Source organism: Barbatula barbatula (genome assembly GCF_947034865.1).
Source record: "Barbatula barbatula genome assembly, chromosome: 15".
Lineage (NCBI taxonomy): Eukaryota > Metazoa > Chordata > Actinopteri > Cypriniformes > Nemacheilidae > Barbatula > Barbatula barbatula.
Window position 1 is genome coordinate 22,380,352 of NC_136778.1, and position 17,156 is coordinate 22,397,507.

The following is a 17,156-nucleotide window of genomic DNA, read 5'->3' on the forward strand; positions in this document are numbered from 1 at the left end:
GTGTGTGTTGTCTCTGTAGCCTACTGGAAACATATCACTATAACAAATTTCTTGTATGCGCAAGCGTACTTGGCAATAGGCTCTTTCTGATTCTGATAATAAAGTGTTGCTATAATTATTTTGCTAAGTTTGATACTTAGAGTAGTGAACGTGCAATGTCTTTATCGCAATACCATACAATGAAGACACTTATTTAGTATATTTAATAAAAAATATACGATCCAGAGGGATTGTTAAATAAGAAGCTTTCGTGAAATAAATGTAAATGCAAGTAAAACCGTGTACAGACACTCACACACCTGTATGTTGTCACACGTCACCACACCTTCACATGCTCTCAGACTTACATGTGTTTCCGAGGACATGAACCTCCTCTGATGGAAATACATTTGAGAGGGAAAGCAAGAAAGCATCCGAATGAGAAGGGGAAACCCCGTGAAAACATTTAAGTTATTGTAAAAACAACATAGAAATACCTTTCCCCTGGACAAGAAAATGAAAAGTTTGGCTCCAGATGAGAATTGTTTTCAATAATCATGTTTTGATTGTGTTGCGAAACAAACCAACTGCCGATTAATTGATATTAATTGGACTGCAGAATAAAAAACAGGATTTTGATCTCATTTTGGAACCAAGCTCTTCAAATAATCTTCAATTCTTTCATCACTGCACACGTCACACGATATATAAGCATTATGCTTGTGAGAGTTATTCATATCCCCCAATAACACATTAGCTTTCAATAAACATGAGACGTGTCAAAACTATTACAGAATTAAGTGTGTTTCTATTGAGCTTTTGTTCAAACCTATCGAATGTGATTGCTGAAAAAAAGAAATGATGAATATATTCAAATGTTCATAACGTCACACATTTAAATCAGATATCTTACACTATACAGTAAATAGCGCAGGTGCTGTGCGATTCACTCTGTGGAAAGACATTTGAATAGATTTACACATTTTAAAGCACAGGACAGGGTGCGGCGATTACGTCACATCGAATGTTCGTCTGTAGGGCACCAATAAAGTTGCGCGATTCAAAATGCGCTTGTACTTCCTGTTTTCATTCTTCATGTGACATATGAGCAAATTCGTCTCGAAAGAAGGAGAAAAGCTTTCGGTAGCGCCACGTCAGGATTACAGCTGTAGATAAACACCTGTCGACTCTAAACAGAACGACAGAAACACGGCAAGCGTCATGGAGAGCAAATATAACCTGAAGAGTCCAGGTATGACAACAGCACACACTATACACCTTTAATGTCGCGAGTCCTGTGTAGTGTCGTAATGTTTGTCACCTCATTCATATACTGTACATTATGCCAGAACATCTCTACACAATCGAGAGCCCTTTTGTAGTTTTACATTCCTCTATGTCTATATTCATCTGAGCTGTTAAACACCCAGAGGACAGATGTTATTACTTTTTCTGAGATGACACGTTGTTATTGTTGATCACATAACTGTTTAAAACCAGATGTCTCTGGCACCCTAAACATATGTCAACATGTTTTGTGAATTAAATGTTTTGAAGATTAGGAAAATGCCATAAAGAATCACACTATTATAGCTATTATTGGGGTCATGAAGTTTGTCATGTGTATATCTGTATTCAGTTAATGCTTACCAGCGTGCTTGGGTTACAGTAAATGAAGTATTAACTGTGACAATAAGAAGCTGTTTTTCTTGGTTTATTAGCTGTAAAAAGGTTGATGAAAGAGGCTGCGGAGCTCCGGGACCCAACAGAACATTATCACGCACAACCACTGGAGGTGAGACGTTTGTCTACTGTTTTTTTAATGTGATGTGTATCCTTATGCACCCTCAAAACTTTTAGCAAATATCATCTAAAATACAATTGTTTCAATTATCATTGCTTTTACAATGAGGTAAATGTGATGCATTGACATGTGTTGTAGAATGTGAATCACAGATGATGATGATGTGAGGTTTTGGATCAGAGTTGTGCTCATGATGGCATTGATCTGTTGTACAGGATAACCTGTTTGAATGGCACTTCTCCGTCAGAGGACCTCCAGACTCAGACTTTGATGGCGGAGTCTATCACGGTCGGATCGTGCTTCCCCCTGAATACCCCATGAAGCCCCCCAGCATCATTCTTCTCACTGTAAGACTCTTTTATGTTTGAACTCGGATGTTTCTTTTCTGCTGATATTTTGTTGCCGTCCTTCAATGTTTCTGTCTGAATGAATGTGTTGGCTAATATAAAATGTTCTCTTATCCTCAGCCCAATGGAAGGTTTGAAGTTGGGAAGAAGATCTGTCTTAGTATTTCTGGTCACCATCCAGAGACATGGCAGCCTTCGTGGAGCAGTGTGTATCTCTACTTCCTCTCTCAATCTACATTTACATGAATGCAACTGACTCTGAAAATGAAATCATTATCCAAATCTAAATGTATTTTTAGTACATGAAACTGAAAATGACTCGCAATTCGGTGGTTTATTCAGCTGTCAAACAGATTTCTCATGACTTGACACTGATTCATTACAAAATTAATAATTTCAATGTTCAAATCTCAAAAGTACAATCTAAGGATTGCAAAAAATAAAGTTCCTAAAAATAGGAGTCATTTAACATTATTCCTTATTTCCTCAAATTTGAAGCACAGATACACAGCAAAACACAAAAGTCACAGAGCAACATGCATTGTTCATTTTCCCCCGTATCCAGTATCAAGCCATGTGTTTTTTTCTGTGTCAGTTCGTACAGCATTGATAGCGATCATTGGATTCATGCCAACTAAAGGAGAAGGCGCAATCGGATCTCTGGATTACACTCCTGAGGAGAGAAGAGCCCTCGCCAAAAAGTAAGAAAAAACCCTTCCATCACCCTATCAGTCTTCTGTTATTCTTTCTTTGGTCACTTTTCTAACATTTCAATTCAAAGCCTTATTTAATCAACATCCGATTAGTTACACTTGAATATTTTTGAATAAAAGATTAAACTGAAGTTATGATGTGTAAAGCCCGTCCATCTATTAATCCATCCAGGTGGTGAGGTGGAACAGTTCAATTTTGAATCTTACAACAAACTACAACAGTATTTCATCCCAGAGAGAGAGAGATAAGCCTGAGATGTTACAGAATAACCATTGGGGCTTTGTATCTTGAGAAGAAGTGCGGGCCAAACACCAAACCTTGAGGGTTACCTTAATTTTGTTGTGGGTTTAAATTAAGTTTAAACTGAAATTAATATTTCCCTGCAGAGTAACTTAAGTACTGTCTAACCCATTAGATTTGACACAAATCCCCTCGGTTTAAGACACATTTTAAGCCATCATTTAAGTGAGAAAATCCATCTGAATGTTGCAGTATCAGCTTCGCCTAGTAGAGGACAAAGTACACCATAAGGGGGTTTTCAGCAACATCTATTTATTAGCACGTAGGGATTGATGTGAATGTGTCCCCTTCACATTTTTGCATCTACTGCAAACTGCTTGTGTGCCTGGGGAAAACAAAGCCTAGGCCTCATGCTACCATGTTATCAAGCCTTGATGAACATTACACCGACAGCTTTTCCATCTCTTCTAGGATTTACATCCCAACTTCATTTGACCAGGACATACTGATATTGTGCATTGATGTATTAACAGGAGTTGTGAGATGGAAGCTGCCACATCAAATTGTGTGATTATGTATTGTTAAAATGTTCCATATACGAATGGAATGTAATTCCTTCTTGTGTTTATGGGAGAGAAAGTGATTGTGAAAAACCGTTTGCTTTAGTGATTTATAACTAGCTTACTACTTTTCGCTTGTAACATTTTGGGTTTGTTTGGCAACAGTTGGTGTAATACGAAACCTTTATGTGTGAGATTTGGAGTTTAGATGCTGTTCTGCAGTGAAACTCTCTCATTGTGTGAAAATCTCATGGCACTCCAGAGATCATGATGTGTTTATTGAGTCCAGCTGATCCATCACAATGACATGTGCGGGCCTGTAGAGTCCTTTAGATAGAAAAACAGAAGGAGATGTGTGACAGATCTCTGGTCTCAGTAAGGAATCTCTTATCAACACATCCTAATTAAACACCCCCCCCAACACACACATACCAGCACATTAACACACAACACATCAAACACACATCTGTGTGTGTCAACAGCACTGACTTCACAATCATCAATCAGCTCAACTACATCTTTATATAATAATTAGATATTTGTGGATGGGTATTTTGTCCTCTATGCTGATTTTAAAGATGTTCTTAGTTCCAGAATGTGATGGAGATCATTAGCTTGTGCTTGTCTGTCAGGGGTTGTTCTTGTGTGGTTGTGTTCATGTTTGTGTTTGCGTTGTAGGTCTCAGGACTTCTGTTGTGAGGTGTGTGGCAGCTGTATGCGCACTGCTCTGCAGGCTCTCTCTCCTGACAGTGACCTTCGACCCGCTGACCCTCAGGCACACAGACTCGCCCAGCAGATCAACTTTAAGGTGAAAAACAAACACACATACACAACAGACATGTCTCAATCTGCTAAAATGTAATAATTAAAGTTTTTTATTTTTATAACATTTGTATTTATTTTTAACAGATCTGCATAGATTAAAGATTTTAATTATATAATCTTTTAATTATGCTGCAAGTTTGTGCATCAAAACCATCTCTTTGCTGATTTAAAAAATTAACCCAATTTTCAAAAGTCCACAAATTTGCGCTGTTGTTTTTGTTGACTCAACATAAATAGAGCATATAAATTGATTATTTGTCGAGTACTTCAATTGTAAATATTTTTTGCTTAGATAGACCAAAGCTTTGATCTAAAAAAAGTTTTTAATTATATAATCTTTTAATTATGCAGCAAGTTTGTACATCAAAACCTTGGCATGCACTTACAACTCAACTCTAAAAATTGAGCATGCTGCAATGCATGCTGGGAACTTTCAAACTCTTGCAATACTCTTTGTTAAGGTTCTGGTCTTTTTGACACTCTTTGGACGAACCAAAACAAAATAATCTTAGGAACATGTTTAGCCTAATCTTGTTCAGTATACGCAAAACCATAGATTGATTTCTTCAACTGAAGATAATTTGTTCAAGTTACTTTATTGCCTGACTACAATAATAGTGACAACTAATTGACCATGAATGGAGAGAAAAACAATACATTTCTTAACACATGACAAACATTTATTTTGCCTATTAATACAGAACATTGACTTTTTGTTAGAACAAGTTCTTGAGTACAGGTGTATGATGACAGAGGTTGTGTGTGTGTGTGATCAGGCTGAATCCAGTTCCGACAGTGGCGGTGCATCCGCAGCTTCCAGTCAAGCTGCAGAGCACAGCACCAGCGGACCCACCGCAGACGACAGAGACTCACAAGACTCAACATCAGCTGAGCAGGTGACAAAAGCATTCATTACTTCCTCTTCACTCTCATGATTCTGGACTCTTCATAATAACCGTTGGTCTTTCTTCTTCAGTCTGGATCAACCTCTATGGCTCCTCAGACCTCAACTGAAGGTCCGTCTTCTTCAGTAGCGCCGAGTCCACGGCAGAGACGCACACAGAACCAGACCCAGTCCCCGAGATACCCCGCCTTCACAGCATCGCCCGTCGCCCAGCAACCTCCACAGGACACCAGTCACACGGGCTCGGCCGTCCTGATCGTCCTCCTCACGCTCGCTCTCGCTGCGCTCATCTTCCGCAGAATCTATCTGGCCCACGAGTATAAGTTTGATTATGAGCTGTGAACTGTAGACCTGCTCATCATCTGACTGTCTGTCCTGCGTTCATCTCTCCTCAGCCCACTGCAGCTTCATTTATTTCATAAAAGGTTCTGTAACGTAACCAGGAAAGGTTTAGTTGAAGACCGTCACCTCCCCAAAAAAGCTTTTATATTTTGCATATAGAAAATGAAGCGTAATTAAAGGACCATTCGTTTTTGCTTTGTGTCATTAGCAGCATTTTCGTTCCATGACAGTTAGTGACGTTCACTCAAAAAAAAGAAATTCCGACATCATTTATTCATCCACATATGTAGATATTTTGACAAATGTCTCGGTGGTTTTGTGTCAATACAATGGAAGTCGATGGGGTTCAGTGTTGTTTGATTATCGACATTCTTCAAAAAAATCTTCTTTTGTGTTCTGCAGAAGAAAGAAACCGTATGAATGAACTGTAATTTTTGAGTGAACCGTCCCTTTAATCACATTACTTAATTGTCCTTACTAAAACAATAATGCTATATTACTCAAAGCACATAATTGTTCTATTTGTTGTATTATCTGTCATTTATAACGATTTTAAAAAAATGTCCGTACAAGACATGTTAGAATAAGAAACATCACAGCAAAGTGAGACACTTAGTTGTTTGTCATAAAAATAATGTCACATTGCGGGAAATGATCTTATTTAGCTTTTTCTGGTGAAATCTGAGGTCTGTCCACAAGTATATTATTAGCGTGTGCATAGTGACAGTTTCAGTGTGCAACATTTACTGATTAACATTACGCCTGATTTAAATATATGAGTAAAATCTGAACAGAATGAAACATTTAAACACTGTATTCATGTAGACGTGTGCTTGTCATATTTTAATTAAACACTAGCTAAAGTGATCCGTACAGCTGGTACGTGCATGTTTTTTAGAACTATCAAAATGTTTTATTTTACAGGTAGATCTTAAAGTTTTTAAACTGATGTCAAGTAAGCTGGTCAATTTTTCAGATGTTAATGTTGTAGACTTAAAAAAATCTGTTACTCCTAAAAACAGCCTAGTAAGGACCAATCAATCCGCTTTTTCTGTAGATGGCCTAATGTTTAAATGCACATGTCTTATATACAGTATACTGACAAATAATGAAATAAAGCAAAAATCTGTACAAAATATAATTTGTCATTTAATATTAGCCTCTTACTTGTGTGTTTGAACATTTATAACGTCAGCGAAAAAACCAGTTCGGACTGGGAAGCCTGTTGTGGGTTTTGATTTTATTTGTAGTAAAACATTTATTTTCGTAAAAGGGTCCTGGTCATTGTGGGAATGTCGTCATATTTCCCATAGGACGCGTTGCTCCTGCTATAGGCCAATCACTGCGCGCGTGCGGCTCCTGCGTGCAGCTCACCGCTCAAATATCTCCGTGTTCATCTCCTCACGCGCCGTGAACATAGATGGAAGGATGCTGCGACTCGACTGAACGCGCGAGGTCCGTCACCATGTGTGACTTTATAAGACTCGCGCTGCTTGTGTTGTGCGCGTGTGCGAGCGTGGACTGCCGGAGGATGCGACGCAGCATCAGGACCAGACCAGTGCAGCATCACCAAAACTCAGTTTCAACTCCGCATCACAAACACGGAAAGTAAGTGCGTCTCTTACACCAGAACCTGTTTAAAGAAGTGAAACATTTCAGAAAACATGGAATCCCGATGAGATATTATTACTTGATAACACTTTCTTGAAAAGTTGCTTAAACGTGTCGATTTTTATGAATTAAATGGGGGAGATCGGGGTCAGTAAATTTATCACAGTAAATAAATCGTTTTATTATATAAAATGTAACAACATGGAGCAAAACTTTAACAGGACACCTGGCTTGAATATTCCAGCGCTTCATGAGCGAATCAATTTCTATGTATCAGTTGATAACAATTGGGTGTTTCAAAAGCCTAAATGATCGGATGATTTGTATTATATGTTCTCCATTGCATTCATTTAATATGAAATAAGCACTGCTGGTATAACATTTATGTTCTCATTTGGATCAGTGTTGAAAAAAAGAGTATAAAAGAAAGTTAGCCTGAAAACATAAACATTTGGAAATGATCGTCTACATGTCACACCTCAAATGGAGTGATTGAGTTGATTGACTTTACGGATGTCTGTATGAGAAAGCTGTTGTTTATTTTCGCAGTCCACTTTTCAAGAAAATGTTGGATGAAACCAAGACAGATCAGGTGAAGTCAGATCATCTCCTGCGTGTTGATGATCATGATTTCACCATGAGACCAGCGTTTGCAGGTAAAGCAAAGTTTAATAATCTGTGCAAATAAAATGTTGGTATTTCTAAAATGCTTATTTTCATTTATTTATTTGTTTGTAAGTATGAAATTAGTTGATCCGTATGTATACGTTCTACAATAAATTTATACTTCTTTTGATGCTTTTATTTCCATATCAGCACTGCAATTCAAAGATCCTGTAAATGATCAAAAAATACATTGTGAAAGCTGTCCAGTGTTAGTTTGGCTTAGTGCCAGACATGGTACCATGAAAAAAACGTTTACCGTCAGTTTTATTTCAATCTCCCTCTATTTTAAGAATCAATAAATTAAAATTTCTTGTAAAAATTTACTGCAGAAGAAATTTGTTGTAACCAAGATAGCTGAACGCGACCTGCTGCATTTAGTGATCCAATCAGTTTGTCTCTGACACCCCATACACATATAACCACATCATTTTTAACATGCAGAATAATCTTGAGTGCTGTTGGTCAGGATGTTTGTGGCAACATTGGAAAACTACTGGCGTTTTTAATGTTGTTGGTTGGTTCACAGTGATGAACATTTCATACATGAAATAAAGTGTTTAGCCTCTTCTGCCAGTTCTTCCTCTGAAGCAGAACTCCAGAGGGCATTTACATGTGATTATTATTTGAGTGTATTATAGCTGCCTGAATATGAAAAGATGAAGTGCTCTTTAAGACATAGCAGGTGTTGGGAAAGTATTCATTACTTGATACTCATTACATATTCAATAGTGTATTGAATTATTTATTACTAAATACTTTCTTTATACTATATCAACCTTGATTAGTTAAGGGATTCAAGCATACACATGAAACGACTCTAATTCATAATAAATCATATAAAACTACATAAAGTGGTATTATTAACTGACTAAAGTATTACAAATGTGAGAATTATACATTAAAGCGAGTATTTTAAAGTTGGAGTTTGAATTTTGATGTCAATTCTACTTTTGCACACATACATATATTACACACAGTATTTAGGTTAATTGCTTCAGAAGTAACTGGAATTAATAAGAGTAATCCCTTACTTTACATTTTTTAAGGGAAACGTTATTAAATTACAGTAACGAATTACATAAATTACACCCAACACTGGACATATCACGCGGCCCTCAGGAGATGGACTGAGACACGCCCAAGACCTCAAGGGTATCCAAATCTTAATTATGATCCTCTGCTGATCTGAGAATACTGTTGGCCTTTTTTGTTATCATAAATATAATGCTTAACTTTCAGACAAAGCTCGTGTCTACTGGCTTATTTGATATTTGTGTTCCTGAGCAATTGAACTGATGTTGCCAATAAAGTGGACGATGAGTGTATGTGCGTTTAAACACATGTTTGTATTTCCATTAGGTTACATATTCCTGATATTGATTCATTTACGTGAAGAAATGTGTGTTTGTTGTTCAGGCCCAGCAGTGCCAGTGGGAGTAGATGTGCAGGTGGAGAGTTTGGACAGTATCTCAGAGGTCGATATGGTAAAAAGAGTGATTTTTATTAACCTTTGATCCTCGGTGTGATGATATTTGAGTGTAAATGGCTGGATTATATGTCAATCTCAGTATTTGTGATTAAGCTTCCCTCTAAAAGTATATGACATCTAGACGTGCTTTTGTTTATCGTATCAGTGCTGATGTTTACGAGCGAGGGAAGATCTGGTGTTACGTAACATGCTATGGGGATAATCCAGTGACCCAGCAGCCAATCAGAACGCTTCGTCCATCTGAAACTCGCTGAAAGCTCTCAGTAATGCCAACAGATGGGAACATTTCATCAAGACATCATTAAAGCTGCATGGGCTGCAGTTTGCTGTTTAATGCACCTTTAGCTGTTTGCCTTTACGTGTTGGGTTCAAATGACCTGTCCTGTTCCTCTCTCACGCCATCTCATGTTTCTGTCATCTCTTCACTGTACTATGCAATTAAGCTATTAAAAGAGAAAAAAGGCAAACTAACAGGTTTAGGTAATGTTGTTTTGTGTTTAACATCGCATCATGTTTTATAATACAGGACTTCACCATGACGCTCTACCTGAGACACTACTGGAAGGACGAGCGTCTGTCATTTCCCAGTAAAACCAATAAAAGCATGACCTTTGATGGTCGACTGGTGAAGAAGATCTGGGTACCCGACGTGTTCTTTGTCCATTCTAAACGTTCCTTCATCCATGACACCACCACAGAGAACGTGATGATCAGAGTTTATCCCGACGGCAAAGTTCTCTACAGCCTGAGGTAAGCAGAAGAGAGCAGAAGTACGCATGACATTACCAATCACAGTCATGTTTGAACGTGTGTACTTCAGGGTGACCGTTACTTCAGCGTGTAATATGGACTTCAGCCGCTTCCCGCTGGACACACAGACCTGCACACTTGAGCTGGAGAGCTGTGAGTGATGCATGCTTCTCCTGCATGATTATTCTCAATGCTTTTCATGCATGCTTCCCATGAATGATTTCAAGCATGCGATATTTCCCTGAATGTTTCTAATGCATGCTTCATTCTTCTGGACACTTTCCCGCATTGTTTTCCCTGTGTCCTTTACCTGCATGCTTCCCCATGCATGCTCTACCTGCACACTTCTCCTGCAGTTTGTCTTTGCACACTTCCCCTACATTCCTTCCAAACATGCTCCCCTGCATACTTCTCTTGCATTATTTCCAGCATATTTCCCCTAAACGCTTCCCCTGCATGCTTCCTTAGATTCTAACACTAAATATCACAGGACTGCTTGCCAGAACTGGTTTATGTTGCTTTATGTTCAGATGCCTACACCGATGAAGACCTGATGCTCTACTGGAAGAGTGGAGATGAATCACTGAGCACAGATGATAAAATCTCTCTCTCTCAGTTCCTCATTCAGGAGTTCCACACAACCTCCAGACTGGCCTTTTACAGCAGCACAGGTACAGATCAAAGGGTTAAAGCAGACTTTCATATTGTTTAATGTATGTGTTGATGTTATCGTTGTCTCCTGCAGGTTGGTACAATCGTCTGTACATCAACTTCACTCTGCGGCGTCATATCTTCTTCTTTCTGCTGCAGACCTACTTTCCGGCCACTCTGATGGTCATGTTGTCCTGGGTATCCTTCTGGATCGACCGGAGAGCCGTTCCTGCCAGAGTTTCTTTAGGTGATTTCAGAAACAAACACTGGGGTTGTTTTTAACTAAATGCTGAAATGTGTCGAGGGCTTTATGTCAGTTGTGATGATGTAAGTCTGTTAAAGTTCTAGGTCCAAGTACTCCTAGAATAAGTGAAACTGATATATAATATATTATATGTTATATTAATCGTTGGCATTTATTTCTGCAGGCATTACCACAGTGCTCACCATGTCCACCATCATCACGGGAGTAAACGCCTCCATGCCACGAGTGTCTTACATCAAAGCTGTGGACATTTACCTGTGGGTCAGCTTCGTTTTCGTCTTTCTGTCTGTTCTTGAGTACGCGGCCGTGAACTATTTAACCACGGTGAAGGATGGGACTGAACGCAAGTTAAGACAGAAGGCAAGTACACATCTGTCCTGCGTCAATACAAATAAAATCCCAAACACTATAGTTGCACTGTAGCACTACAGGACAGATTACTGAAAGCGTTCTGTTTTTTCATGACAGCATGCACCCTGCGCATGTGATGCGTCCCACTCTAGGACTGTAATGCTGGAGGGAGCGTACAGTAATACTGATAGCAACGGCCTGGCAGGATTTACCCAAACCACCGAAGAGGAAGATAAACAGGGCCGCATGCATGTGCATCTGTCTGTGGAAGGTGACGGCGCCGGAAGCAGGAAAAAATCCCTCCGTGGCCTCCGCATCATTCAGAACACCCACATCATCGACTCATACTCATGCATGATCTTCCCAGGGGCCTTTATATTGTTTAATGTCATTTACTGGTCTGTGTACTGCTGACGTGCCTTACAATGGGTTCATGTTTGTGGCGTGTTATCAGAAGTGTCCTTAGATATATAGTTTATTTCAATGTCTCACTATCATGAATGTTTGGAGAAAGTCATAAATTATGATTTTTTATTTTTGGTGAACTGTCCCTTTAAGAAAAGCGTGACATCCAAATGATCAAATAAACAACGCTCTTTTCTTTTCAAATGGCTATAAAAGTTCTGCCTCTGATGCAATTCTCCCTATTGGCTCACATGAGGACTTACAGGTGATTGGTTAAAGCTGTGGTAGTAGGGTGACCCCCACCCAACAAAGCAAACAGCTTGTTAAATATTGAAGTATATAAAAATTATTTGTTATTTAGTCCATTCTAACTACAACATAATTCAGGCATAGATAAAATGTCATATAACATACAACAATTTTATAGGCGATTTAAAGTTCTACAGAAGATCAACAATCAGTAACTTTACATTTATGAAGGTGAAATTTTTAACATTTCATCAATTTCCTTTGACTGTGTCTCCCAGAAGAAATACTAAATACTAACTTCATCAAAAATAAATAGTTTGTTGTAAGCAGAAAAGAATAAGCCAAGAAATCCTTGGTAAAATCACACTAAGCAAATACATGTGAAATTGTTTCAAGATTAGATTTACAGAATGTGCATTGCGAAGTTATGTCCAATTTAAATTTAGAATGTAAAAAATTAGAGGGGTAGTTATTATGACAAATTTAAAAAATATACATTTTATTGTATTTATACCAGACCAGATTTTAATAGTAGAAAGAAAAGGATATTTTAATTTCCGCTACTAAACTTCCTGATTAGAATTTTCCTAATCCAATAATTATTAGTTCAGGTCAGCTATATATATATATAGCGCTTTTTACAATTTTCATTGTTACAAAGCAGCTGAACAAGAAAACATTGACTACAAGCAAAACATATAACGTTATGCAAGTCTAAACACAGATCAAATATCAGACGGGCTATACATTCATATATACAGTGTTAATTAAATAAAACTATAATATTCTAGCAGCCAGGCAAACAGGGCAGGCAAACAGTGCAAAACAGTATGCAAACGGTGGCGAGGAACCCAAAACTCCATTGGAGGATAAATAAACCTCGGAGGGAAACCAGGCCTAACCAGGGGATTCCAGTTCCCCTCTGGCAAAAACTGCTGCATCTGCACAAGCTCGACAGTGCTGCACAACAAGACAAAATAAAAAATAATTCGATTTAAGATTATCATTAATCTTTTTTTTTGTTTTATTACATTCATATTATTGAACTCCATACCTCCAATATATAACTTGGGCACTTCACATTTTGATACCTTGTTACTACAATAAGCCTTAATTCTGCGTAGCACATTCTGATTGTTCCACATAATACTCATATGAGAGGAAAGATTGTACGTACAAGCTTCCAGAGCTTAGCAAGCTTTAACGAGAGTTAACTGCAATTCACAAGACAATAAAAATGTATTCCCCACATTTTTAAAAATCTATTTAGGAATATAAAATCATAACGAATTAGGATCAGCATTCATGCAATGTTTAATCCATAAATGTGTGCCATAAACATCAGACGTACAGTCATCGGATCGTGGGTGTTACGTCTGAGGCTGAGACTATGAAAATACATGTTCAGGTTGACCACCAGTTTAACAAAAAAAATCATTTCAAGCACTAACTTCAATGCTAATGTAAACTAGCAGCTGTTGTTTTGTGTTTCATTTGTATTTTTAAACCGTGGATATTTTGTCATGTTTTTGATAATATCCATTTTATCTTGTCTCAACATTTGATATTCATATGTAAAAATATGACTTGCTCTCTCAGACCAACGTTGACCGTTGCAATTTGGCGGGTGACTTGCATATAGTGCCTCATAGAAACCGACAATAATACGGCGTCTATGTATGTAAGAACGCAGTTTGTACACATCAGCTTTTAGCTGTTGCCATATTTTCATGCAAACATGATCTTAATCCTATAGCTAAGGCTTAACCCCAGTCATTTCCTATGGCTTACATCGGATTGTTTGCCAGAAACGTTCTTCCTGGCAAGAATGAAAAAACATGTCAGCCACATGAGAGATTAAGAACCAAACTATCTTCTCACCAAGCTTCGAGACCCCCTTTGTGTTTTTTTGTAAACACCTCAAGCTCAAGGTTGTGTGAACGGAGGAAAGTTGAAACCAGGACAACAACCTTTGTCTGTAACAGTGAAAGTGGATAATAATGGATCAGGGGACACATGAGAGATGAGCGCTCACCTACCAATACACACAAAAAACAAATGGTGCTATATAGCACTAAAAGTGGTTCTTTGGCTCGTAATCATAGGGGAACCATTTTTAGTGCTATATAGCACCTATTTTAAATGGTGCTATATGGCACCTTTATCAAATGGTGCTATGTAGAACCATTAAAGGTGCCATATAGCACTTTATGCTTAATGGTGCTCAACAGAACCAACAATGGTTCTCTGGATCATAATCATAGGAGAACTTCTATATGGCACCTACTTATAAAGAAGCGTTATAGCATTTATCAAAAGGTGCTAGGTAGAACCATAACAGGTGTCGTATATTGTTTTAATTTATCTAATAGGGCTCATTTTAATGCCAGATACTACCATAGACAAGTTGAAATGCTTTAATAAATGACACTTATTAAAAAACATTTTTTAATCGTATCAAAACACCATAGATTTAAAAACCTTTAAATTTATGCATTTAAGCAGCAAATAAAATCTATGCTTAAATAAAGGGAATAAACAGAGGCAATACAAAATTAGATTAGATTCAACTTTATTGTCATTACACATATACAAGTACAGTGTAACAAAATGTAGTTTAGGTCTAACCAGAAGTGCAATTAGCAGGTGCAGGATATACAGTTAGAATAAATACAGGATACAATTTATTTCTTACCACTGAGCTACAGGAAACTTGCCTCTGGAACCACTTCTGTCCAGCAAACGGTTTGCGAGTTATCGCTGATGATGTAAAAAACCTACTTTTGCGAACTAGTCCTTGGTTTTTCGACCGATCGGAACCAAACCAATGCAGATGACTTCTGTGGAGTGTGAATGTAAATAACTAACTAAGTTTACTACTTGTGTAAATGTTCCATTTCAGTGTTTTCAATGTAAAAAATGTGCAATAAGTTCTTCAAACTGTAATCAAATGTTCATGGCTTACCTCAACCTCAAACAGCAACCCTGGGTCCTACTTGAACAGTGCAGGTAAATACAATAACCTCATTAGGTTGACATAACATGGTGGATGCTTTCACCAAATACTTGTTTAGTTTTTTAAACATTCATTACTGTGCAGACAGAAACATGCAGGGAGACTATCTAAGCAGTGCAGATTGAATTACCTTTTTTAGTCTGCCATTTACACAGTCCTCAATTTTGCGCCTGAATCTCTCTTTCAGGGGACTCTTCAAGGACTCGAGGTGCCATTACAGACAGCTGCGCAAGAAGTCGTTGGTCCACATCAACAGATGTGTGGTCTCTCAAAATCCAAAGTAGCTTCCGATTAAGTAAAAAAGACACGTATTAAAATATAGCCATAACTCAATTAAAGGAGCCAATTAATATACTACTGTACTTACTATTTTGGCCAGTCTAAAACACGTGAACTCACAGAGAGCCTCCTCTGTGCTGTGGTTGGACACAAAATTTATTTGGTAGCATTTAATCAGTGCCAACTTTTCTTTTCTGAGCTCTATATTTGGTCGAAGCTTCTCAGTTTCCACCTTCATTGCTCACAGATGTTCCTTGATGCTTCGTTCATCTTCTCCGGCATCTAGCTATTAAGGGAAGTTAAATTGTCATAAATGAGGGTTGTCAATAAAATGTAACAAATAAGTGTCAATACTAAAGTGATCAATGACATTATAACCTGTTCCAGTCAACTATGCCATGTTATGTTTAAATAAGGCACAATACTAAACTCACCGGCCACTTTATTATGTACACCTGTCCAACTGCTCGTAAACGCACATTTCTAATCAGCCAATCACATGGCAGCAACTTAAAGCATTTAGGCATGTAGACATGGTTAAGACGATCTGCTGCAGTTCAAACCGAGCGTCAGAATCAGGCAGAAAGGTGATTTAAGTGACTTTGAACGTGGCATGGTTGTTGGTGCCAGACGGGCTGGTCTGAGTATTTCAGAAACTGCTTATCTACTGGGATTTTCACACAAAACCATCTCTAGGGTTTACAGAGAAGGGTCCGAAAAAGAGAAAATATCCAGTGAGCGTCAGTTCTGTGGGAGAAAATGCCTTGTTGATTCCAGAGGTCAGAGGAGAATGGCCAGACTGGTTCGAGCTGATAGAAAGGCAACAGTAACTGAAATAACCACTCGTTACAGCAAAGGTATGCAGAAGAGCATCTCTGAATGCACAACACGTCGAACCTTGAGGCGGATGGGCTACAGCAGCAGAAGACCACACCGGGTGCCACTCCTGACAGCTAAGAACAGGAAACTGAGGCTACAATTCGCACAGGCTCACCAATATTGGACAGTAGAAGATTGGAAAAACGTTGCCTGGTCTGATGAGTCTCGATTTCTGCTGTGAAATTCGGATGGTAGGGTCAGAATTTGGCGTCAACATCATGAAAGCATGGCTCCATCCTGCCTTGTATCAACGGTTCAGGCTGGTGGTGGTGTAATGATGTGGGGGATATTTTCTTGGCACACTTTGGGATTTTATGAGTCTGAAAAAAATGGATACGTAAAGAACTTACTCTTTTGTACCTTTTTAGGCAGCCACTGTGTCCACATACAACAAAGAAATGTGGCTCACTTTCATGGAAATACCGCAGGTGTCTGAGGTATTTGTTGTAAGTGAATGTTCTTACATGGCAGTTAGGGCACTGGTACATCAATTGCAGAATACTTGAACCTTACCCAAAAAAGTTTCACAGAATTCCCCCAATTCGATATCTTTTAGCCGCTGGCAAACTTGAACAGAAGTCCATCTCATAAGGTCTGTCATAATCTAAAGAGAAAGATAAAATAAAGGTGAATGTTAGCCTATAACATTATCTGCTATTATGCCTACATGAAAACCTGAATTACTCATATCTGCTAGAACTGTAGTTTAACACAATTTAAACTGAACAGTTACTGTAAATCAGTTAAATGACCACAAGGCCATTAAATGTCTTAAATCCAATTCATTAACACTTGCAATGAATCGCTTACTGTAAATACAGATACAAAAA

General features: G+C 38.2%; 2 protein-coding genes across 3 annotated transcripts; both read left to right on the forward strand.

The window, feature by feature from the left end:
- The first annotated feature begins 1,036 nt into the window (after positions 1 to 1,036).
- Positions 1,037 to 6,865, forward strand: ube2j1 (ubiquitin-conjugating enzyme E2, J1). The gene is made up of 8 exons (XM_079474799.1): positions 1,037 to 1,231; positions 1,701 to 1,774; positions 1,999 to 2,130; positions 2,251 to 2,335; positions 2,726 to 2,831; positions 4,323 to 4,452; positions 5,246 to 5,365; positions 5,446 to 6,865. Exons 1-8 carry the CDS (start codon positions 1,201 to 1,203, stop codon positions 5,713 to 5,715), a joined length of 948 nt encoding a protein of 315 aa, XP_079330925.1. The 5' UTR covers positions 1,037 to 1,200; the 3' UTR covers positions 5,716 to 6,865.
- Positions 6,866 to 7,139: 274 nt separating this feature from the next.
- Positions 7,140 to 12,104, forward strand: gabrr2b (gamma-aminobutyric acid type A receptor subunit rho2b). 2 transcript variants are annotated; one of them, XM_079474787.1, is made up of 11 exons: positions 7,140 to 7,323; positions 7,876 to 7,982; positions 9,039 to 9,144; positions 9,232 to 9,318; positions 9,409 to 9,476; positions 10,008 to 10,231; positions 10,302 to 10,384; positions 10,762 to 10,902; positions 10,977 to 11,129; positions 11,311 to 11,507; positions 11,616 to 12,104. In XM_079474787.1, the coding sequence occupies exons 4-11, from the start codon at positions 9,288 to 9,290 to the stop codon at positions 11,910 to 11,912; spliced, it is 1,194 nt and encodes a 397-aa protein (XP_079330913.1). In that variant the 5' UTR covers positions 7,140 to 7,323; positions 7,876 to 7,982; positions 9,039 to 9,144; positions 9,232 to 9,287; the 3' UTR covers positions 11,913 to 12,104. The 2 variants fall into 2 exon arrangements, with proteins under 2 accessions (XP_079330913.1, XP_079330912.1); XM_079474786.1 differs by lacking the exons at positions 9,039 to 9,144; positions 9,232 to 9,318 and having other exon boundaries at positions 7,146 to 7,323.
- The last annotated feature ends 5,052 nt before the right edge of the window (positions 12,105 to 17,156 follow it).

Excerpts from the sequence above, each read along its gene's own strand:
- ube2j1 (XM_079474799.1), top strand. The coding sequence starts at position 1,201 with ATGGAGAGCAAATATAACCTGAAGAGTCCAG. Across the intron at positions 1,775-1,998 it reads ATCACGCACAACCACTGGAG|GATAACCTGTTTGAATGGCA; the intron begins GTGAGACGTTTG and ends TCTGTTGTACAG. Across the intron at positions 2,336-2,725 it reads ATGGCAGCCTTCGTGGAGCA|TTCGTACAGCATTGATAGCG; the intron begins GTGTGTATCTCT and ends TTTCTGTGTCAG.
- gabrr2b (XM_079474786.1), top strand. The coding sequence starts at position 7,181 with ATGTGTGACTTTATAAGACTCGCGCTGCTTGTGTTGTGCGCGTGTGCG. Across the intron at positions 10,385-10,761 it reads CACACTTGAGCTGGAGAGCT|ATGCCTACACCGATGAAGAC; the intron begins GTGAGTGATGCA and ends CTTTATGTTCAG. Across the intron at positions 11,130-11,310 it reads TCCTGCCAGAGTTTCTTTAG|GCATTACCACAGTGCTCACC; the intron begins GTGATTTCAGAA and ends TTATTTCTGCAG.